Source organism: Elephantulus edwardii, unplaced genomic scaffold (assembly GCF_000299155.1).
Source record: "Elephantulus edwardii isolate Elephantulus edwardi_28Jun2011 unplaced genomic scaffold, EleEdw1.0 scaffold00096, whole genome shotgun sequence".
Taxonomy (NCBI): Eukaryota; Metazoa; Chordata; class Mammalia; order Macroscelidea; family Macroscelididae; genus Elephantulus; species Elephantulus edwardii.
The window spans coordinates 4,545,342-4,570,403 of NW_006399846.1; the positions used below are offsets into that span (position 1 = coordinate 4,545,342).

Here is a 25,062-nt window from a genome sequence, read left to right on the forward strand (position 1 = left end):
TTCTAACAAAACATTTTAGGTCACAGACTGACTCCAAACCAGAATGAAATGAAACATTTCAGGTTAGGTATGATAGAAATGCAACAGGTTTCTGGAACTACAAAAGGACTGTTAGTAGCCATTTCCTGACAAATGTTTACCCCTTTCATCTTCATCCTTCACACCATCCTTTAAGAGTAGCATAAAACCATGACTAACAAAAGGGAACTCTGGTGGTCCAATGGTAAGAAGCTATGTTGCCAAAAGACACATACTGACTGGAAACAAACATTTGGTAATACCATCTGGACAAGAGTCTCATAATGAAAGTTTGCAGAATACTCCTGGGCCTCCACAAGAAAAAGACTAATAACCCAATCACAAAATGGGCAAAAGATATGGAAAGAATTTTTAACAGGTGAAGATATTTGAATGGCCAACAGACACAAAAGGAAATGCTCAAAATCACTGGCAATAAGAGAGATGCAAATCAAAACCACAATGAGATACCATCTCACTCCAGTAACAGTGGCAAAATTTAAGAGGACAGTAACTAATAAATATTGGAGAGGATGTGGTGAGAAAGGAACTCTTTTTTTTTTAATTTTTGTGTGAGTGTACCGTCAAATCAGATCTGACTGGTACAGGAGGAGATTGTCCCTCCTTTTCCCGGCAGAGCACCTGGTGGATTCGAACCGTGTGCCTCTGGGATTGTAGTTGAAGCTCCTTGCCACTAGGCCACCAGAGCTCCCCGAGAAAGGAACTCTTATACATTGTTGGTGGGGTTAAGAATGGTAGAACCATTCTAGAAGGTAGTTTCGCACTTCCCCAAAAAGATGAACATAGAAATTTCATATAATCCAGCTATTCCAATGCTTGAAATATACCTTGAGAAAATGAGAAGTGAGGTAACAAATGTCGAACTGTACACCAATGTTCACAGCAGCATTATTCACCATTACAAGAACATGGAAACAGCCCAGATGTCCAACTATAATCGAATGGATTAAGAAATTATGGTACATTCACACAATGGAATACTATACAGCATGCAGGAGCAATGATTTTGTAAATTATTAACCTACTTTGGGAGGGACTGGAGGGCATTAAGCTGAGTGAACTGACTCAGTCCCACAAGGACAAATATTATACAAAACCATTATTGTAGAAGGAGTATGAAGATCCAAGGGGAGGAGGATGGAAGCAGAGGGATGAGGATGTGCCTGTGGATTAGTCATGGGGTTGTACAATTTGATGTGGGGGTGAGGGAAATTCGAAAAATCTGATGTGAAAAACAATGTATTTGAATTTTGTAAGTAAACTAGTATAATTTAGAAAAATGAAAAAAAGACACATAGCTCAAATCTACCAGCTGCTCAGAGGAAGAAAGATGGGCACTCTATGCCTCACATAATTTACAGCCTCTGAAAACTCACTGAGGGGTCAGCTATGTATGAGTCGGTTCCTACACAACGGTACAGAACAACAACAATAGTAATACAAATTGGGTTCTTTACCTGATTCACTGTTGGTGGGAGTGTAAAATGGTGCAACCCCTGTGGAAAGCAGTATGGCGCTTTCTCAAAAAGTTGCAAATAGAGATACCATTTGACCCAGCAATTCCACTACTGGGAATATACCCTGAAGAGACCATAGCTGACATCCAAGCAGATATATGCACACCCATGTTTATTGCAGCTTTGTTCACAATAGCAAGGAGTTGGAAACAACCTAAGTGCCCATCAACAAACGAATGGCTAGAGAAGCTGTGGTATATTCGCACAATGGAATACTATGCTGCATTAAAAAACAAGGAACTCATGCAATATTATTCAAAATGGTTGACTCTGGAGAACATTATGCTGAGTGAAATATCCCAGTCACAAAAGGACAAATATTACATGATGCCACTGTTGTAGAATGGGACTGTCCTTGGGGTTAGGGAGACACTGAGTAAGATGGGTTCAATAATGTATACTGCACTGAAGCAGAGGAGGGAGAGAACCGTCTAAAAGAGAGATGTAACTGGGTATTTCTGTCATCACAGGAGACTAGAGCGAGGGCTGCATGGTGGAGGGGACCTGGGGGAGGGTTTGTAAAACAATGAAAGAATCTTTTCTTTTACTTTTCCATAATTTTTGGACTCATGTACTTATAACTTGTTAGTCAAATTTGTGTCTTCTAGGTTGCAACACCCCCATGATACATCTTCAAGGATATGTACATGTACAGCCAAGCACAATCAATAAGAGTGCATCTGAATTCCAAAATCAATCTCCATAATAGTCTATGTGTTTCCTACTGCCAAAGGGGCCCTTTAGAGTAGTGAGAGAAGATCTTCACCCTGAAACCCACAGCGTCCCTTTTCAGCAGGAAGTAGCTAAGAGAATACGCCGTCCCCTTTTCCTTATGACTCAGAGTGAAGTCTCTCTCAGGGAGGAGTGATAGGGAATGGCAAAGGATACACTGACAAAGAAGATTAATCAGAACTGGCTTTGACAAGCACTGTGGCATTTGGACAAGAACAAACTGGGAGGAGGGTAGAGAGAATAGTGCAACAATGAATGAGTGGAAGCCCAAAATCTCTGTAAATGTTTATGAAAATTAATAAAATATAATTATAGGGAAAAAAAAAAAACAAAAAAAAACCAAATTGGGTTCTTTAACATTGGTGGTGGTGGTTGTTATTGTTATTATGTGCCATTGATTCACCTGCGACTCATATTCAATGTACAGCCCTAAACCCTGCTCTATCCTATGCCAATCTCACTGTCTCTGACACACCCACCCCAAAAACCCGTCACGGAATCAATCCACCTCATAGAGCTTCTTCCTCAGTTATGAAATTATGAGGTTTTTGGCAGGAATCATGCCTCCCTTTTATGATATTTACTGTGTAATTAATGCTTTCAAGAAACTTTTAAGTATTTAAAGAAATTTATATAAGCATTTTTGTTCTCTATAAACAGAAAGCACTCAACCAAAATGTCAAAACACACACACGCATACTGTTCTAGTTCTTGATATAGAGAATTAAAACCTTTTTAATTCTGGTTATGTCTGTGAGAAATCCATCACACTTAAAATCATGTCTCAAAGTGGCATTAAAAACTCGAGCTCTGTATCACTTCTCACATCAATGTAGCTTACCTTATTTCTCAGATATCTAGAAGAGCTTCTAATATTAGCATTCAGATGAGAAACATGAATCAACTTCTCAACCCCAACCTCCTTACACACTTGAGCAATTGCATGGGGAATCTTCACAAAAACATCCTCATAATCAAAGTTTCTGGTGAGTAAAGAAGAGATTAGTTATAAGAACCAAAATGAATCAGAATTTCAAAGTCTTCTAGGATAAGCTGATTTATCCCATATGGGTTGGAATTCATAACAGTTAAACTGTGTGGTCATTCCAACAATTTATCAAGCTCAGCAGAGAAGTGGAGTGTCACTGGTGGGACAGCTGGTGTCAGAAATACTAAGAATGTTGAAGATGGGAGATATGTCTCATCTCCACTTCCCAGGAGTCAGCTTTGGGCTATTCACCTGATTAACAGTACCGATTTAATTCAAAACCTAAATTAACTTGGTTTTTGTTTTTTTAATTCTATAGGTCTGCTAACTGTCATTACTAAACATAATTTACTTCTTATTATTTGGTATAAATCCATCATGCAGCATATTCTGTGTCTGCAAAGAATCCTGAAGCGGAGAGCCTTTAAATAACCTTGGCGCACTGGCCAGGAAGAAAGTGTATTGGGGAGCAAGGAAGGGAACTAACTACTTCTTGGCCTCAGAGTTTAGTTTACTCAAGGGGAAAAAAAAATAAACTAAATATGTCAGTGATTCAATTCAATGTCATTAATTAAATACTTACTCTGTATAAGACACTGTATTAGTCATTCTAAGGAATAGCTAAGAATGCAGTATAGTGAGTTATTTAATATGCTCTTTCTAATCACAGTCTTTGGAAGCAGGAGTGGCATCCACTTCCTAACCACATGCCCCCAGAAACTCTATGAACTTTGATAAATGTCAATAGTTGTAGAGGGGCTTCAGGCCTTTTGTTCATAGGGTCACTATGAGTCGTGCTCAACTCGAAGGTAATCAACAACAAAAATCATAGTCTTTGTAACTTTCACTAGATGGACAAGACTCTGAAAATGAGGTGGTTTTGACTCACCAAAGGGATTGGGTCGCTTCCTAAAAATGTAAATAATATGCATGACAACCTGCTGGGATTTCTGTCACTGAGTCAACTATAGTTGACTATAGTTCACCCTGTGAACAACAGACCTAAACCTTGCCCTATCTTGTGCCATCCTCACCATCTCTGACATCCTCACCATCTCTGACAAACTCAAAGCGATTGTTAAAGTCACTGTCTCAATTTATCTTGTTGATGGCCTTCCTGTCTTTCTCTGATCCCTCACCTTTGTAAGCATGATGTCTTCTGGGGTAGGACCATGAAAAGTTCCCTAACAAGGGGACTGTCAGTTTTACCATCCCTCTAGGTTTAAAATGAACCATCCCACGTCTGGAAAGGGTAACCTAACTACCACAAAGAAGAGACAGGAGCAGAATGTCCTTTAGACATGGGGTTCCCTACTGAGTACCTCCTACACTCAGGTGACAGAGAGAGCTGTACCCTCACAAGAAGACACAGTCACAAGCAATGGCAGGAAATGGTGGTAACAGATGCAACAGAACCAGGAGACTAGCAGGAGCTAGAACAGTGGTATTCCAGACTCACATGAGAAAGAGAAATGAGTGTCTTCAAGCAGGAGGATTGTTGACAGAGTGGGGAAGGCAGTGAGGAGAGGTATACTTCCAAGCATTTATCAGACTCGATAAAGAGAGCTGAGCACCTTCAAGTTAAGGGTTAATGATGAAAAAGATGCCTTGGGCAATTATTTGCTGAGCAAAAGAGTTTTTTAACACTTGTCTAGGCAGGGAGAAGGCAGGACATAGGGCTCAAGAGGCCCAAGGAGCTGAGAGACTGAGACTGAGAGAGCTAAGTGTGGCTAAGTTCTGATCTGAATTAGAACCTTTTGCTTCCCTAATAAATCTATAATTGTGAATATTGTTTGTGAGTTCTGGATAGCCACTGTGATGAGTTATTACAACAGCAGAGAAGTAAAAAATGCTGCTGGAGAGGGACAGTTGATGCTTCAATTGGTAAAAAGTATGTCTAACCTCCACTTCATAGGATTCAGCACTGGACTGCTGATCGTGGTTCTTTCTCTTCTACTATGAAGTCAGAGAAGACCAGATGCCTCTGTCATGCCATTTTTACACTAGAAGACCCTCTAGTCATCAAAGAATTTTTAAAACTATATAATGGTACATATATAAATAAATTTAAGTTCAACTTTAATAAATGCTATAGAAGTGGTATGAAAATAGTGCTGTGCACCAGAGGAATATTATTTGCTGATAAAAAACACATAAAGCACACAAAGGCTTAAAAAAATTCCAGGGCAGCTCTGGTGGCCTAGTGGCAAGAAGTTGCACTGCAATCCCAGAGGCAGACATTTCGAATCCACCAGATGCTCTGCGGGGAAGGAGGGACAATCTCTTCCTGTACCAGTCAGATCTGATTTGATGGCACACACACACACACACACACACACACACACACACAAATAATATTTTAAAAAAAAAATTCCAACTGTTCAAAGTAGTAGTCATGGCATTTTAAATTACAATTCTAGAACTGTCTAGAATCAGTATTCAAAAAGAACAGTGGAAGAAGCAAAATCTTATTTCCTAATCCAGTCTGAGATGGGCAGACCCAGGCACAGCTCTAACAAGGGTCATTCCCTCAAGCCAATGATACAAACCACACTGATTTTTTTATGAATAGCACACGGTGCTGCTGACAAATTCCAGACTTAATGCTAGCTAAGGACCAACAACATATTCTAAGGAAGCTGCTGATACGTAAATTGGTCATCAGGTCTTACTGATGGACAAATTGAAAATGTCCCCACTATAATACCTGCCATGTTGAACCCACTCTTCCACTCACTGCCACTGAGTCAGAACTGACTCACAGCTGGTTCTTCCTGGGTTGCTGAGGTTGTAAATCACACAGGAGACTGCCTGTCTTTTTCCAACAGAGTAGCTAGTGGATTAGTATTGCTACAGGCATGAGCTTTGGGTTAGCAGTGCAACTTCCTACAGGGTACATCCCCAGAGATCCCTGACAAATTCTACATAAATCTCGACTGCACCATAGCAATTATTCAGAGAAGAAAGGAGAATCAAAGACTTACTTAGTTTCCCATTCTCGCCCGACAAGATTGATGACAACATTGCTGTGCTCCACTGCTCTTCGGATGGAATCTTTGTCTCTTCCACTCCATTCCTGAAACAGCAGTTGTCAATCAGATGAAAATATAAGGCGTATACCCTGCACATAACACTTTTGTAGCCTTCACAGGCATGCTTCAAAATGGCCCACTTGTTCATTTTGTGCCATTTCCTGCAGGCTTTATTTATCAGAACAAAAATGATTCTGAGGTCTCAAACCGCTTTCTGGTTTTCTGACCTTTCCAGAGAGAAACAAGTCAAAGTATATTTTACATAGGTAATCAAACCATAGAAAGTGAAAGGCTGATTGATCACTTTCAATCAAACACTATCAAATGTCAAAGGTAAGAGGGAGAGAATCCAAGAGTATTACGAAAGGAAGAGCATGTGGCATAACTACATGAATGGCCTAGAACAGTGGAAAAAGAAAATCACAAATAAACTGGCAGCACTTTTTCTAAGATATATGTTTATTCTTTTGGCAGTCCATGAGATATTCAATACTCTTCTTTAGCACAACAACTCAAAGGCATTAATGCTTCTTCTATCATCCTTTGTCACTGTCCAGCTCTCTGATGTGTAGCAGGTGAGAAGACCACAGCCTGAATTAGGATTAGGTACACCTTAGTCTTCAAACAGGCATTATTGCTCTTCATCATTTTGGAGAGGTCCCTGACAGTGGACTTGCCCAGTGACATACATCTCCTGATTTTGGAGAGTCAGCTATGGGTTAGTTCTGACACTATGGCAAACAGTAACAACAACCTGGTACCAAGGTTGTTGATTATAGATTAAACTAAGGTAACATATTCCGTTACTAGTCAAGCATTTTAACCCCTGTGCTACCTGGGCTCACTCATTTGTTAATGATATCAGCTGCCAAGTCAGTTCTGACTTTTAACAACCCTCTCCTGGGTTTACTAATGACACAGTATATACATTATCTTAAGTCTTTAAAAGCTTGTGTACAACGCAAGTCAGTTGAGTCTAGGTACATGGAAAATGCTAAATAGCCGTATGTGGCTTATGACCACCAAACTGGATAGCAGAAACCTAGAGCTGTGGCCCACACATTAAATCCAGCAGCCTAACTTGATAGATTTATTAGAACACAACTATACAAATTCATTTCTGTACTGTCCAAGATTGTGTAGAAGCTAAAAAGGCAGAGCTGAGTAATTACAACAAGGATCTTACAACTCATAAAGCATACAATCTTTACAACAGTGTCTTTTGCAGAAAAAGTTTGCTGACCACAAGTCTAGGGTTTGTATGCCAAGATATGGGATGCAGGAATCAAGCTGAAAAAAAAAGGCCTTTTGGGTGAAAGAAGCCGCTGAGCCAGTCTCCAATGAAAGTGTTGCTTCATAACATTGCTTCTTTCCTGAAAATGACCTTAACTAATTAATTTTCAATTCCAGTAACTAGCCATGAAAGCTCTTACCAGGAAGATAATCTGTCCCAAGTCACCCATTGGACGAAGGTGCATGAGGTCGTAAGTGTCACAACGATAAGGAATGATCACCTGTGAACCCATACGGCCTGCGAAAAGAAGATTCAAACATCAGCATAATATACGGTTAAGCTGTAAGAGAATGAATACTTGGTAAATATTGAAATTGAAGTATATGAATTGATAGTATATTTGAAAAAGTAATATTTTGCCATGTTAAAGATGCCATAGGAGCCTTGGTGGCACAGTCCTCAAGCCCTCACTCCTAATCATGAGACTGGCAGTTCAAACCCGTCAGGTGCTCATTGGATATCACAGTTTATTTCAAGAAAGATTTATACACTTGAGAATTCTATAGGGCTGTTTAATTCTAATCTATAGGGCTTCTACAAGTCAGAATGAACTAGATAGCAACAGGTTTGGACTTGGTTTCTTAATACACTGTGACTTTCAGAGTTCTCTACTATTCCTATTTTAGCATCCTACAGTGAAACCTGGGAGATCCAGAACTCAAAAGAACTGCCTTGTTTTCCCAAGTCTCCCAAGTTTTCTCACTTTCACTGGTCTTATCACTTTTCTACAGTTGATTTAAGTGGGTAATTGGAGTTCTCCTTCTCTGAGAGACTTTTGCATCACTGAGTTCTGGTGTTCACAGGCATTTACTGCTTGTTATTGGGCAGCACGGGTACGCTCACAATGCTAGACTGGCTGTGCCACTGAGGTGGAACAACTCACAGCTGACCCTCCACAGAGTTTCCGAGGGCTGTAAATCACATGGAAGGAAACTAACCCTCATTCTCCCGTGGAGCCACAAATGGAGTCAAACTGCCAGGGAGGCGTCACCTGTAAGCCAGCAGTGCAACCCGCTTCAGTCTACACCACTAGAGATCCCCTAGTAGATAAGTGACATCAAATCAGAAGAGGAATATGATTAATAACACTATGAAAAGAAACACACTTCATGGCCTCTCATCAGGCACATCCCTACCTAACTGGCAGTGAAGCCTACTGAATTTAAGGAACTTTACTTACCAAGACGGTTGACAACGTATCGACCCAGGAATCCCGTTGCTCCAAACACGGTGGCCACAATCCCACTGAATGAGGAGCGCCCACCTTTCCCATGAGGAATGATTGCATGATGAAGCTGGCGCTGGGGTGCAGCATGAAACACAGACGTGGCTACCGCAGTGATACCAGAACCTGAAGCAAAACATCAGAATACAGAAAAATGGCAAACATGGCTCTAAAGAAACTATGATCACAAGTAGCTTCTTTCCTAGAAACTTGTACCATTATTTTAACAACCTCTCATTAAACTGTTGAATGCTAGCAGCAACAAGAAATGCAAATTACTGCAACAAAGAATCTACAAGGCAGGAGGACATAAAAAAAAAAGTTAGAAAGTCTCTGTCCTATTTACTTAGGAAAATAAATGACAAATTTAAAAATAATTATACAAATAAGCTACGAAAGGATTATAGATCTTTATGGTCAAGTAGATGAGAGAATACAAAACATCAGAATTATAAATCAAAGGCTCTAATCATGAAGAAGGATTCCTGAATAAAGTGTTTTTGCAAGAATTTTGAAAGAATAGATGCCCAAGTTAAAATGCAATACATATAAGAGTACAGATGTGGAAATAAATATATAAATAGGTCATGGAACCATAAAACATCTACCTGAAACAGACTCTTGAGATTGGTGACTAAGGAAAAATAAAGTTGGTGATTAAAATTGCTTAGCAGAGATGATGGAAAAATTATTTTCTAACTTTTAAATAGGTTAATAGTCAGTGGCTATCTCAAGGTTGTATAAATTAACCTCTGCATCAAGGTTCCTATTTTCTCTATGGTATGTATGAAGGGTCTACCTGGCCTGCGCATGAACAATCCTGGGGCTGGGACACACTGCTTTCTACATTAGTCCATTCTGTTTTGATCCATTCTGAAAGAAATTCTACTATATGAGAATACACAAGTAATTCCCAATAGTTTGTATTTCTAGGTTTGTAGAAAAAAACAAGTTTATTCCCTTTTCCATATTTAAACACTGCCCATCAAGAATTATATTCCCATCAAGTATTCCAAGATTAATTATTTCTATTATCAAGTTCTCTCAACTATTCCTCATATAGCAAAAATGTAAATATCTTTCCAACACACTCCAATTTTCTTTCTCTTCTCCTTTCTCCCACTTATGAGATTTATTAGGGAAGTAACAGATTACAATTTGGGAATGGAAATGGCTCCGGGACAGCTTTCAACCATGCCTGCAAGCACATCTCTCTCTGGCCCTCTGCCTCCTGGAGACCACTGCCTCTACTACACTGCAAATATTACAGAGCTCTTCTCTATAATTAACACGTTGCCGCAAATGACGGTGATACACATCAAAGGGAAAAAAAATAAAATGTGTGTCTAAGCACGGTTGTCAATTTAAAAGTGTGTGGCAACATGTTAAGTGCCTAGAGGAACCCAGCCCACCAGTAAGCTTCTAGCCCAAAGATGCTTGGCTTTCTTGCTCCATAGGGTAGGAAGCTGAGCACCCTATCTCCCGTCAGTCTCCTAGTGCTGTCTATTGCTAACAGTTCTCTGGTACTGCTTTTTGCCTTCTCTCATAACCTTTGGTGTTAGTCCTCTGTCTCCTTGGTCTTTGTGGTTCCTACATTCAAAGGACAGACTCCATTCCTGAATCTTCTTTCTTGGTAGTTGTGATTTGACAAGTTATTAGAGCAGAGTGTTAAAGCAAGTTACCTAATATCCTATGTGGTAAGTAGAAAACAACTAAAACGGTTTAAAGGGCTAAAAGACTTTTCTGCTACAATCACCAAAGTTTAACGTCTGTTTAGTGCCTTATAATTCCAGAGAAAAGTAGAAAGAGACAAACAGGAATTGCTTTAGAAAACAGGGCATTTATTTTCTGGGTATTACTTTCCAGTGATACTCTATTCCTGAATTATGCTTTTCATATCCATAAGTACGGAACTGAAGAAGAATCTATTTCATCAGACAATGAGAAAAATCTGGAAATTCAAAGCAAGTACCACAGATCAGATACATAACAACACTTTAACTAGAGGGGGTTATATCGGGTGCCAGGGATTTAATATAATTTAATGCAATCTTAACCTTACTCTAAAGATGAGGAAACAAAGGCTCAAGAAGTGACTGGTCCAAGGTCAACCACAGCTAGTTAAGTTGCAAAACCAGCTGATTCTAGCCTGCACTCTTAACCATATGGCAACACTGCCTCTCATAGGTATTTATGACAAATGGCAAGTATATGTCCTTGTGAGCCAGTGGGAGAGGAAAATTAATAAGAAAAAGATACATAATTACTGGTCCTCTTCTTTGTAGCAGTAGTAAAGATCTTTTTTAAAGTGATTGGCTTGATACTTACCCATAACAGATTGGTATTCAAGATAATTTATACATGTAACTAAAAATAAAAGAAGGGTGCTGGGAGAGATATAGTGAACATAGCTTAGCGAGGCAGCCTCTAAAGGACATATCCTTAGGTTAGACAGACATGAAAGCAGAAGGCAAGAATGCACAAAACAAAGACAACAATTTCAAGATTGACCTTACAGCAGATGACAAGGAGCTCACCTATCTTAACAGGAGAGAAGGCAGAGAACTACAAGAATAGGAACATGTTAGTTGTTGGAGTTTATTGTAGGAAAAAGGTATTGTTCTCATCTGATTCCTTTTATTTTTCTGTAAAGCTAAGAATGATGCAGAAGTATATGTTAGAAGTTTTAGGAGACTGGTAATGTTAAACAATTATGAAGGCAAGTGGGGAAAGAAATTTTCTAGAATATAAGGCTAACAACATTCCTAAAATCAGTGTTCACAGATCTAACTAAAGCCAGTCAGCTGAGCTGGATTTTTTCCAGATCCATTTTCAGACAAAAGCCAGAAGTAAATGAAAATCTTGGTTTCATCAGGAATTAATTCATTTATGAAAAAGAAAGACGGGCTTGGGAGTTCAGTAATTAGTGTAATGAGTAAGGAAATGAGTGTACAAAGAACATGACAGATGATAACAGAGTCAATGAACGGAAAGTACCAATGTGGTTGAAGAATTACTGGGAGTCACAAAGGACTATAATAAGTAGTGAAGTAGATGTCCACAAGGCATTTACCATACCACCTAGGATATACTACACACTATGAATCACAGTTGTTTACATTTACTCTCAGTTCAGAATTTCTCAAAAAGTAATGTTACCACTAGTCTCACATCGTTGTTGGTTTGTTGGTTTTTAAACAATAATGGTCTAAGTACTATTCTAGAAATTACTTAGTACAAAAGATTGACATCCTAAGGGCTCACTGCTACAAGAATAACATACAAGAGAACACCTGTTATAGTGCCCTGAAAATTGTACCAAGCCAAGCCCTTGGTCACTGATTCCAAATCACAGAAGACTACAGGACAGATCAGAAGTGCCCCAAAGGATCTCCTCCACGTCTTAATCTTTGTAAGAGCAGCTGGACAGATCTTTTCTCCCATGGAGCAGCTGGGAGGTGTAAACCACTAACCCTGTGGTTAGCAGTCAAGCACTTAAGCACTGCACTATCAACAGCTCTTTCTTACAATAATAAGGTGCCCAATGAATATGTATTTACTGCCATTAAAATTTTACTTTCTATGATTGCAGTCTATTTCCTTTCATTTATTATCAACCCCAATATGGAATAATGATCCTTAAATAGCTCTCTTCTAATTATATTCCTAGGAAACTCTGCTGACCTAGTGGAAAGCACCTGCACTGCCAATCCAAAGGCACATAGTTCAAACAACAGCTGCACCAAGAAGAAAAGATGGGCAATCACCTTCGGTGTAATTTATTGCATCTGAAAACCCACCTGAGGGTCAGCTATGTGTTGGTTCCAACTCCAGGTTATACAACAACAATTATACGGCTCAAAAGCCTATTGCAATACTTAAACCAATGATCTGCAAACAATTTTGCTTACACCCTGCACTGTTGCTGTTAGGTGTCATCAAGTTAGGAATGACTCTTAGTGACCTATGAACAACAGATCTGAACCCTGTCATATCCTGTGCCAACCTCACAATCTCTGACACATTTGAGCTCACTGCTGAAGTATGTTGTTTTTTAAAAAAAAACAAAAAAAAAAACCCCATTTATTTATTAATTACATACATGTTATACTACATCAATATACAATATAAAAACCAAACACCAAACCAGTTGCCTTGGGACCAATACTGCTTCACAGACACTGTGTGTGTCACAGTCTGCATTCCATAGGGCTTCCAATGGCTCACTTGTGGAAGATCTCCATGTCTTTCTTTTGTGCACCTCTGAGTAGACTAGAATCATGAACCCTTTGCTTAATAGTGAGAATGTTAACCGTTAGCACCATCCAGTGACTTCAGATCACAACTACCCTTCAAGACTAGTGCAAGCGCTACAATCCTCCAGCATGTCTTCTCTAGTACCTCTTCACTATTTCAAAACATACTAATCTTTCCTTTTCCTGATTGCTTATGGTACTTAGTAGTCTTTTTCATTGAACTATATGCAATTACAAAGTTCCATTCTTTTTTTTAAGTTATGGGACTTTATGCAAATAAATACTTGATTTCAAAGAAACATTTAATGTAAAAACAAATATTCACTTGAAAAAAAAAACAAAAACAAAACAAAGTTCCATTCTAAAGTATTTTGATGTTACACACCATGTCTTTTTCTACTACTTATTTAAACCACCTTACCAGAGACAGTAAAGCAGAGCAGGTAAATTAATCCTGAGTAGAGAGAGAGAGATAGAGATAGATAGATTTGTTGTTTGGTGCCGTGGAGTCTTAGACAACTCATAGCGACCCTATGAATGAACAGCCTGAGCACTGTTCATACATAGAGTTTCCGGAGGCAAGCCATTTCGGAAGTAGATGCCGCTCCTGCTTCCAGGCTTGATTTAGTCGGGAAGCTTCCTCTCCCTGCTGCCTTTGGGCTTAAGGCCGCCTCCTAGTTCAAACCGTAGGCCCAGGCTGGCTTGCCTCGCTGCTGGGACAGAGCAAACCTGCATGTCAAACACATGCCCAGAAAGCAGTCGACTCCAAGAGCTTGCTACAATTCCTGTGCTCATGCCACCATGCTCCCAGAGATATATAGATACATATATATACACACACATATACATACACATATGTTGTTACTGTTGTTATGTGCTGTCGAGTTGCTTGCGACTCATAGCAACCCTATGTACAACAGCCCTAAACTCTGCTCTGTCCTGTGCCTATCGCACCGTCTCGGATACACCCATCAGATTACCCCAGTCACTGAATCAATCCATCTCATAGAGGGCCTTCCCCTCCTGTGCTGTCCCTCCACCCTACCAAGCATGATGTCCCTCCTTACAACATGTCCAAAGTATGTTAGACAGAGCCTCAGAATCCTTGCCTCCTCCCCAGCTGTAAAACCAGGGGCAGGTACTTTAATTTGTCTAAGACTTACTGCAAGTGGATACAGTAAGCATCTCAACAATTTTCTGTTGATTAAATAGGACAATAACTGGTATGACAAAAACTGTCAAAAAATTGTCAGTTTCACCTTTTTTTCATGGAGCTGCTGAAGGGGATATCAAACCTTAACTTTCTAGTTAGCAGCTAATGACTTAACCACTGCACAAATCAGAGCCTCCTTGTTAACTACTGTCTTGTTGTTAGGTATCTGCAACTGATGATGATTCATTGAGACCCTGTTAACAACATACTTGAACCTTGTCCTATTCTCTACCATCCTCATGAACTCTGTAATGCTCAAGACTTCCTGTGGTAGTAACTGTGTCAGTCTGTCTTATGAAGGGTCTTCCTCTCTTTCCCAGGCCCTTGATCTTTCCCAACATGATGTCTCTCTTTAAGGACTGGTTCCTCTTGAAAATGTGTCCAAAGTAAGTGATGGAAACTTTCATCATCCTTGCCTCTCAGGAGCACTCTGGTTGCACTTCCTTCAAGATAGATTGTTTCATTCTTTCGGGAAATCTATGTACTATTTCTATGAAGAGTATTATTCAATACTCTGCCAACACTGCAGCATTTGTGAGGATCAAAACAAACTACAGCTAACATTGAGGAGAATGAGAATCTCAGAACACTTAATTGTGCTCATGAAAAACCTGTCCATCATCCAAGAAGCAGTTGTCTGAACAGAACAAGGGAACATTACATGGTTTAAAATCAGGAAAGGTGTGTGTCAAGGTTGTATCCTTTCTCCATAAACACTCAGTTTACATGCAGAGCAAATCATTCCTGAAGTCAGACTATATGAAGGAGAATGTGACATCTGTGCTATGGAGATTTCACGCTTTTTCTTGCAGAAAGTGAAGAAGACTTCAAGTATTTACTTTAGAAGATCAAAGACTACAGCTTTCCATATGAGTTACATCTAAACATCAAGTAAACAAAAATCCTCACCACTAGGCCAGTAGGCAACATAATGATAGATGGAAAAAAGACTGAAGTTGTCAACAATTTCATTTCACTTGGGTTCACAACCAACACCCATGGTACCAGCAATCAAGAAGTCAAATAACTTATTGCATTGGGAAAAATCACTTCAAGGGCCTATTCAAAGTTTTAAAGAGCAAGGATGTCACTTGAAAAGACTAAAATATGCCTGATCTAAGACATGGTCTTTTCAATTGCTTCCTATACATCTGAAAGTTGGACAATGAGTAAGACCAGAGAAATCCATGTCTTTGAATTGTAGGGTTGTTAGCTACTTTTGTTGTTGTTAGGTGCCATCAAGTCAAATATGACTCAAAGGAACTCTATGAACAGCCGACCTGAATTCTGCCCTATCTTTGACCATCTTCATCACTTCTAACATGCTAGAACCCATTGCTAAAGTCTCTGGGTCAGTTCATCTTGTGGTGGATCTTTCTCTCCTTTGCTGACCCTTCATCTTTCTAAGCATAGTGTCTCTTTCCATGGAATAGCCTAACCTAGCTACATATCCAAAGTATGAAAAATTAAGCTTCACCATCTTTGATTCCAAGAGGCAAAGTGGTTGCACTTTTTGTTTTATTCTGTTCTCTGCACCACGACTCAACTGGCAAACAAAACCGATTCTTCTTCTGTCATCCTTATTCACTGTCCAGCTCTCTGAAGCATAGCAGGTAACTGAGAAGACCACAGACTTAGTCTCCAAACTGACATCACTGCCTTTCAGTATCTTGGAAAAGTCCCTGACAGTGAACTTGCCCAATGAAATAGTCTCCTGATCTCCTGACTGCTGGTACCAAGGGTGCTTCCTGTTACAGCTTCACTCCTTTCTCCATCTATTGTAATCATGAGTGTTGGTCCTGAGGTGAAGACTTTTGACTTCTTGATGCTGAGATGTAAGCCATACTAAAGGCTGTAATCTTTGATTTTCTGCACCAAGTGTTTCATATTCTGATTATTTTCAGGAATTAAAGTTATGTTATCTGCAAAATGCAAGCTGTTGAGTTTTTCTCCTATCCTGATGCCACATCCTTCTTTGGAGTCGTTTTGCGAATTATTTGTTCAGCATACAAACTGAATAGGTATGGAGAAAGGATATAACCCTGACATACCACAAAAAACACTGTGACTCACAATGTAAAGAGAGAAAAAAAGTGTGATACTATGTAAACTGTAAAACCTCAATTTATAATTTCATAATATAAATTCTAACCCTCAAATTCTACTGTTACATGTCAACTAATTAGCAGAAAATTATACGTGGCAACTTTACTTCCTATGATCATTACTTTCAGCAGCCAACAAGTTATAGAAAATACACCACCAACAACACACACACACACACACACACACACACACACACACACCAGTGAGCTAAGGCTGGGTTCAAATTACCTCTCTACCACTATAATCCTAAGCAAGTAACCTAATCTGAGCCTTGGTTTTTCAAATATAAAACAGAGAAGGTAAGGGCCAATTCTATCATTGTTTTAGTACTATTCTGTAGTGTTTCAGTTATGTTATATACTAGAATTTTCTTTCTAAAGGCCAACCAAAGCATGCTTTAGAAGAGATAATAAAATAAAGGACAGCAGTTAAGTGCATTAGCACGATGTCAAGAAAACTAAAGAACCTATGAAAACATCTGAAACCATATGTATTGGACAGCAAGTGCTCAATAAGTAACAGTTAATATTATTCACAACCTGTATTATGTCATAGTGCCAAAGTTAAATAAGCACCACATAACATCTTTGAAAAAAGGCATTCATTATAAATGAAAATGCACAACACTACTTCCCTGTGGTACACAGAACTTTACAGGGAACACTAAACAATGCAAGGATCCTCTGAATATGTTTTCATATTGAGCTAAACATGAGAAATAATTGTAGAGCTTTATAGAATTTAAAGTTCAACCTAAAAAATCAGAATCTAGTAATTCTATAAGAATGAAGTTGTCAATGATTTAATTTTACTTGAATCCACAAACAACAACTATGGTAGCAATTATCAAGAGATCAACTTGTAAAAAAAAAATCAACTTGTTGAATTGGAAAAAACTGCTTTCAAGGACCTCTCCAAAGTGCTAAAGAGCAATGACATCAGTTTAAAGACTAAGGTGCATCTGATCCAAGCTATGGTATTTTTAGTTGCTTCCTAAGTATCTCAACTTCAGAGTCAGTTCTTTTTTGTACAATGACTCTGTGGATTCCCTCCATCTTCTTTTGATGTTTCTTGAGTCATTTAATATATTGTCCTTAGCATCTTTAAATATTGTGACTCAAAGCTTAAATTTTTCAGTTCTCTCGACTTGAGAAATGCAAAGCAAATTCTTCCCTTTTTATTCTCCAATTCCAGCCCTCTGCATATTCCATTATAATATTTTGCTTTGTCTTCCTTAAGCTGTCCTTTGAAATTTTCTGTTCAGCTTTTTCTTTGACATGTTTTCCTTTTGTTTTGGCTTCTTGACACTCTAGTACAATTTTCAGAATCTCTTCTGATATCCATTTTGGTTTTTTCTTTCTCCTCTCTTTGTAATGACCTTTTGCTCTCTTCATGGATGATATCCTTGATATCATCCCACAAATATATGGCATCAATATCGAAGGAAGATTCATCAGTAACCTGCATTATGCAGATGACACAACCTTGCTTGCTGAAAAGTGAGGAAACTTGAATTACTTGTGGTAGAAGATCAAAGAATATTGCCTTCAATATGGACCTCAATGTCAAGAAAACAAAAATTCTTACCACTGGACTGATTGGCAACATCATGATGGATAGAGAAAAGACTGAAACTGTCAATAACTTCATCTTGGATCCACAATCAACACTCTTGGTACCAGCAGTCAGGAAATCAGGAGAGATATTGCACTGGGAAAATCTGCTGTTAGGGACCTCTCCAAATTATTGAATAGTAAAGATATCGGTTTGAGGACTATGGTGTGCCTGGTTCAGGCCACAGTCTTTCCTATCACTTGCTCTGCATCTGAGAGCTGGACAATGAGTAAGAATGAAAGAAGAGGTGATGCCTTTGAGCTATGGTGTCGGAGGAAAGTGCTGAATATCCTGCAGACTGCCAAAAGAACAAACAGATATGTTTTGGAGAAGGGGAAGCCAGAGTGCTCTTTGGAGGCAAAGGTGATAAAGCTTCTTCTTTCACACTTTGGACATGTAGCTAGGAGGAGTGGTTACTTGAACAGGGACACAATGCAAGGAAAGGTAGAGGGTCAGAGAAGGAAAGGAAGACCCTCAATCAGGTGGACTGACACAGTAACTGTCGCAATGGGCTGTAGTGGGTCAGGAAGCGTGAGGATGGCACTGGACAGGACAGGGTTTACATCTGTTGTTCACAGGGTTGCTATGGATGGTATTTGACTCAAAAGCATCTAACAACAACAACACCATGCACCTCAAACTTGGACAATGAATAAAGATGACAGAAGAAGAATGGATGCCTTTGAAATGTGGTGTTGCAGAAGGATACTGAATATCTTGTGGGACGCTAAAAGAACAAAACAAATATGTCTTGGAATAAGTGCAACCAAACGGCTCCTTAGAATTAAGGACAGTAAAACTTGGTCTGACATACTCTGCACATGTTGGCAAGAAGGGCCAGTCATTTAAAAAAGACATAAAACTGGGAAATGCAGGTGATCAGAGAATGAGAAGAAGTTTCTCAACAATATAGACAAATACAATGACTGTAACAGAGATGATGTAGATGAAGCAGGATAAAGTTCAGCTCTGTTTTACACAGGGGTGCTATAACATTTGACTCAATGGCACTAAATAAATCAACAATATCAGCCTATTAAAACAACTATGAGATATCATCTCACCCTAGTCAAAATAGCAAAATTTAACAGAACAGCAAGCAATAAATGCTGGCAAGGTTGTGGAGAAATTGGAACCCTTATTCACTGTTGGTGGGAGTGTAAAATGGTGCAACCCCTGTGGAAAGCGGCATGGCGCTTTCTCAAAAAGTTGCAAATAGAGACACCATTTGACCCCGCAATACCACTACTGGAAATATACCCCAAAGAGACCATAACTGACACTCAAGCAGATATATGCACACCCATGTTTATTGCAGCTTTGTTCACAATAGCAAGGAGTTGGAAACAACCTAAGTGCCCATCAACAAACGAATGGCTAGAGAAGCTGTGGTATATTCGCACAATGGAATACTATGCTGCATTAAAAAACAAGGAACTCATGCAATATTACTCAAAATGGCTGACTCTGGAGAACATTATGCTGAGTGAAATGTCCCAGTCACAAAGGGACAAATATTGCATGGTGCCACTGTTGTAGAACGGGACTGTCCTCAGGGTTGGGGAGAGACTGAGTAAGATGGGTTCAATAATGTATGCTGCTTTGAAACAGAGAAGGGAGAAAACTGTTTAAAAAAGATACGTGATTAGGTATTTCGGTCATGACAGGAGTCTAGAGCGATGGCTACATGGTGGAGTGGACCTGGGGGAGGGTTTGTAAAATAATGAAAGAATCTTTTCTTTTTCTTTTCCAAGAGGGTAATGTCTGGGGGGGGGGGGAGCCTTGGGAGGGGACAAATCTACAACAATGAATGAATGGAAATCCAAAGCCTCTGTAAATTTTCACTGAAATTAATAACAAATTTAAATTTTAAAAAAAAGAATTAAGTTAGAGTAAGGATGGCAATGGAAGCACCTTACCTCTGTAACTTGATTTGTGCCACTATTAGAACCTCTACTCAGAATATTATTGCTTTTCAATTTTTGACTCATGCACTTTTAACTTGTTAGTTAAATTTGTATCTTCTAGGCTGCAACACTTCCATGATACATCTTCAAGGATATGAACATGTACGGCTAAGCACAATTGATAACAGTGCATCTAAATTCCAAAATCAATCTCCATAATAGTCTATGTGTTTCCTACTGCCAAGGGGGCCCTTTAGAGTAGTGAGAGAAGACCTTCACCCTGAAACCCACAGCGTTCCTTTCCAGCAGGAAGTAGCTAAGAGAATACACCATCCCCTTTTCCTTATGAATCAGGGTGAAGTCTCTCTCAGGGAGGAGTGATAGGGAATGGCAAGGGACATACTGACAAAGGAGATTAATCAGAACTGGCTTTGACAAGCACTGTGGCAATTGGACAATTAAAACAGACATGGGGGGGGAAAGAAGAACAAACTGGGGAGGAGGGTGGAGAAAACAGTGCAACAATGAATGAATGAAAACCCAAAATCTCTGTAAATGTTCATTAAAACTAATAAAATTTAATTTAAAAAAACCCCAATATCAACCTAATGAATATTTTCATAGAGTTAGAAGGGTGTCTTATGGATTGAATTTTGTCCCCCAAAATATGTTAAGTTGTAATCCTAACCTCTGTTATCTGTGGTTTCAGAAGCTCTAGTGGAAAACTACCAGAAATACAAGCTGGGTTTAGAAGAAGTAGTGGCATTAGAGACATTATCACCAATGTCAGATAAATTTTTGGCAGAAAGCAAAGAGTACCAGAGAGTTATCTATCAGTGTTTCATTGGCTACTCAAAGGCATTAGACTGTGTGGATCACAACAAATTGTAGTTAACCTTGAGGAGAAAAGGAATCCCAGAACACTTGATTGTGTTTATGTGAAACTTGTCCTTGGACCAGGAAGCAGTCTTCAGAACAGAGTGAGGAAATATCGTATGATTCAAAATCAGGAGTGTGTCAAGGATGCATCTTGTCGCCATAGCTTTTCAATCCATATGCAGAACAGATCATTTGGAAAGCTGGGCTTTATGAGGAGGAATGTGGCATTAGGATTGGAGGAAGACTCATCAACAACCTGCATTACGCAGATGACAAAACCTTGTTTGCTCAAACTGAGGAAAGCCTGAAGTGCTTGCTGCAGAAGGTTAAGGACTGTAGTCTTCAATATGGATTGAAGCTCAACATCAAGAAGACAAAGACTCTCACCACTCAGCTAACTGGCAGCACCATGACAGACGGAGATGAGATTGAGGTTGTTAACAACGACTGCTTGCTCTGCTCCACAATCAACATTCTTGGCATCAGCATTCAGGAAATCAAAAGATGAATTGCACTGGGAAAATCTGCTGTCAGGGACCTCTCCAGAGTAGTCAAAAACAATTATGTCACTCTAGAGATGAAAGGAGCACCTAATCCAGGCCATGGTCTTTGCAATTACTTCCTATGCATTGGAAAGCTGCACAATGTCTAAGAATGATAGAAGAACTGATGCCTTTGAGCTATGGTGCTGGAGAAGAGTACTGAATATGTCATGGACTGCTAAGAAAACAAACAGGTTTTTCCTAGAGAGAGTGAAACCAGAATGCTCCTTGGAGGTAAGGATTCTGAAGTTAGTCTGACATACTTTGGGCATGTTTCAAGGAGGGACCAGACCTTGAAGAGAGGCATCATGCTTGGGAGAGTGGATGAAGAGTGCAAGAAAGGAAGACACTGGATGAGATGGATAGTTTCAATGACCTAGGTAATGGTGGTAGGTGTGTCAGAGATGGTAACGTTGGCTCAGGATAGAGCAAGGTTAAGAGCTGTTGTCAATCTGAGTCTCAAGCGACTCGATGGCACATAACAACAACAATGCTCTAAGTGAGAATCAACTTACAGCTGACCCTCCAGTGGATGTTCAGAGGAGAGTGCAAGTTTCTCTCCGAGCAGCTGGTGGACTCGAACTGCCTGCCTTTGGATTGACATCACAACACCATATCTACTGGATCGTATAAACCTATACATGCAGAATCCTAAACGGGATCTAGTTCGTGGCCATTCCATCCATTATTCTTCATTCTCATTCCTTTACAGATTCAACCTACACCTCACGACCCGACCTCACTCCACCGCCCAAAAAAGGTAATTTATAAGCCCAAATCCCTAAAACTCTATCAAGAGTCTCTGAATCCTTTACTTGCCCTCCTTCCTTCCCCTGGTTCCACGTCTCCTTCCCGCTGACCACTCTATTTCAGGGCAGACCTCTCTTCAAGAGCACAATAAAATGTGAGTTGGGGGTTAAAAGGGAAAGGACAGATTACACTCAAACAGCTTTGGATCTAAAACAACACTTAAACAATAGTTCCTGGGAGACGGCGTTTCATTTTTAACAGAACCCTAATAATTTCATATTCTAGTTTCGAAAGCTCGCTCTGGAGCCGTCATTCCCGTTGACACTTACGTGACATTGGAAGAGCCCGGGCGACTCTGAGATGCACGGCGGCCGCCATCTTTCCCACAATCCTCTGCGGAGCACCCTGCGGCCGCTACGGTACTACGCTGGGCCAAAATTAACTCCTCGCCGGCTTGTGCATGCGCTTCTCAGGAAAGGGAGGAAAGGGTCTCAAGTTGCGATAAAGAATTAAAAAAGGGCTTTGGAAGCGAAAAGAAAACGGAAAGAGAGAACTAGCAGAGAAAGGGAAGAAATTAAAAGGAGACAATTGTAGATCTGAATATCCTATCTGGGATGAGCCATAAAGATAATATATCACTCATGAGAAACCGAGGTCAACCAGAGACTTGACTCAGTCACAGAGTAACAGAAGAGCTCCAGGAGCTTCCTATCTTTCAGTGCAGAAATGCTCCCCGAAATTGTCAGAGGTCAGCTTTTAGTGAGACTTGGGACTTGGGAGGTAGGCGCGTTGCCTGCCTTGGAGGGGCTCTTGGAGAGAACTGGGACCTAGAAGATGGAGGAGGAGGACGCAGGAAAAAAATTCTGAAAAAAAAAAGGCGCCTGTGTTCTCCGACTGTAATCCACGACTCTCAGACCTGTTTTTTGTTTTTCAAACATTCTTCTAGGTCGTATAGCCCTGGTGTACCCACTTGCCGTACAGAGGTAACTTGTGGTTTCTTGTGAAGCAGAACACTGTGACACTGACGTGTCAAATGCGATTATGGTTACCCATGGCGGACAGTGTTGGGTGGTGCTCCCCAATTAAAACAAACTTGGATGCAGGAGAGGAATCCACTTCCATAATAGCTTGCCTCTGGAAACCCTATGAACCTGGAGGGAGGATGAAAGTCACACAAGTGTTGAGGACTTTTCGTTCATAGGGTCACTATGAGTCGCCTAAGACTACACGGGGCTTAACAACAACAACTGTGGTATTATTTACCCCAGAGAAATAAATGCACTTCCAGCCCACCAAGTACGTTCTTGCTTGTTTACTTTCCTTGGAATGCTCACTTTGTCGAAGGCTTCTCTGGCAACACTATGCACAGTGGTCTTGCTCCACCTGGGTATTAGTTCCTTATCAGAGGACTGAATACGACTTGATTATTTAACCCCAGACCTTTACACCTTATCAGGATTCTCTTGATCCTTTATCTTCTCTCCAATGTTCTTTCCCTTTCCACACCTGCCCCCCTCCCCCCTCCCAGTGAGCCCCTCCACAAGACCATACATTATTATTAAGGATTTTTTAACCTGGCGTTAGATTCCTAAGAAATGGTAGGAAATCCGAACTTTTCTGAAATAGGAAGCAAAATTTACTAGCCTTGAATGCCATCTGTGCATTTTCCTAGGGGAAACAAGAGCTTGTGTTTTTGTTGGTTTGGTTTATTTTCTTTTAATGTTGAACCTTTTGAGAATCTATTCTAGAGAGCGCTCATGCAACTTTAGATCTTTTATTCTGCTCATACCTCTCAGGAGAAAACAAAGCAGTGATAGTTTAAGGTATTGGTGAGCGTTTATGTGAGATAATAAACCACTATGGGGCACATCTTTCTGGATTTGGTAGTTCTTCCAGTGTGTTGGGTTTTGTTTTGTTTTGTTTTGTTTTGTTTTGTTTTGTTTTGTTTTTAGGAAAGGGGCAGCATGTGTAACTGATTTGGACAAAAGTAACAAAGTATTGTTACTGCCACGTCAGCTCTATTAATGAAGGCCTCATTCGTGGAGCCTTGTCACGCTCTTATCTTAAACATTATTGACAAAGCAAATAGGGATTGCCTTATACTTGGTTGTTAGGTGTCTTTAAGTGGGGTCAGATCATAGTAACCCCGTATAAAATGACACAGAACCCCTCCCTTGTGCCATCCTTAAAATCTCTGCTGTGCACTTTTTCCCATTGTGCCAGTACATCTTGTTGAGGGGCGTCCTCTCCTTCACTGACCCTCTACTTTTCCAAGCATGATGTCCGTTTCTGAGGCCTCCCCACTCTTGATATGGTCAATGTATCTGAGAGAAATGAAGTCTTACCATCTCTCCTTCTAAGGAGCACCCTGACGGCACTTGCATCTAGTAGTGTTCTACTATGCCTTCTTCCACTATCTACCCTACGAAAGGGTCATCTATTAAATTGGAATAAAAGCAAAACCTTGGAAGAAATTTAGAATAGTTTAAGAACGCTAGACTATCTCATATTTCCTGATGTCATCTTGTGTTTATTCAGAATTTAGCATTTGCTAATACTTGATTTTGAGGTGAATATGGAAAGTATACATTGCTAGTTCTCCTACCTCAATAGATTCCACTCTCCTCAGCAGTCTTCTCTTATGCATGTGTTGTTGTTATGTGCCATCGAGTCACCTGTGAGGCCATAGTACAGCAGCTCTGAACCCTACCCTGTCCTAAGCCAGTCACACTAATTCTGACACACCAAATCTCATTGCCCTGATTATTCGATCAGTCCATCTCATCCGGGATCTCCCTCTCCTGCACTGTCACGCCACGCTTCCGAGCATGAAGTCCTTCTCCAAGGTCTAGTCTCCCAAAGTATGTGAGATAGAGCTTCAAAATCCTAGCCTCTAAGAAGAAACTTGTTTCAAAAGACAACTTGCATTGAGAAAATATGCTTTCAGGGTACTGAAAAGCAACGATGT

General features: G+C 39.9%; 1 protein-coding gene across 1 annotated transcript in view; it reads right to left on the reverse strand.

The window, feature by feature from the left end:
* NDUFA9 (NADH dehydrogenase (ubiquinone) 1 alpha subcomplex, 9, 39kDa) overlaps positions 1–22,472 on the reverse strand; it is a 44,402-nt gene extending 21,930 nt beyond the window's left edge. The window contains exons 1-5 of the mRNA XM_006891365.1: positions 22,424–22,472; positions 8,783–8,953; positions 7,742–7,839; positions 6,261–6,352; positions 3,130–3,271 (exon numbers count right to left, since the gene is read on the reverse strand). Coding sequence (XP_006891427.1) covers positions 3,130–3,271; positions 6,261–6,352; positions 7,742–7,839; positions 8,783–8,953; positions 22,424–22,472 — 552 coding nt within the window. The remainder of the gene's footprint in view (positions 1–3,129; positions 3,272–6,260; positions 6,353–7,741; positions 7,840–8,782; positions 8,954–22,423) is intronic.
* Between the last annotated feature and the right edge of the window lie 2,590 nt (positions 22,473–25,062).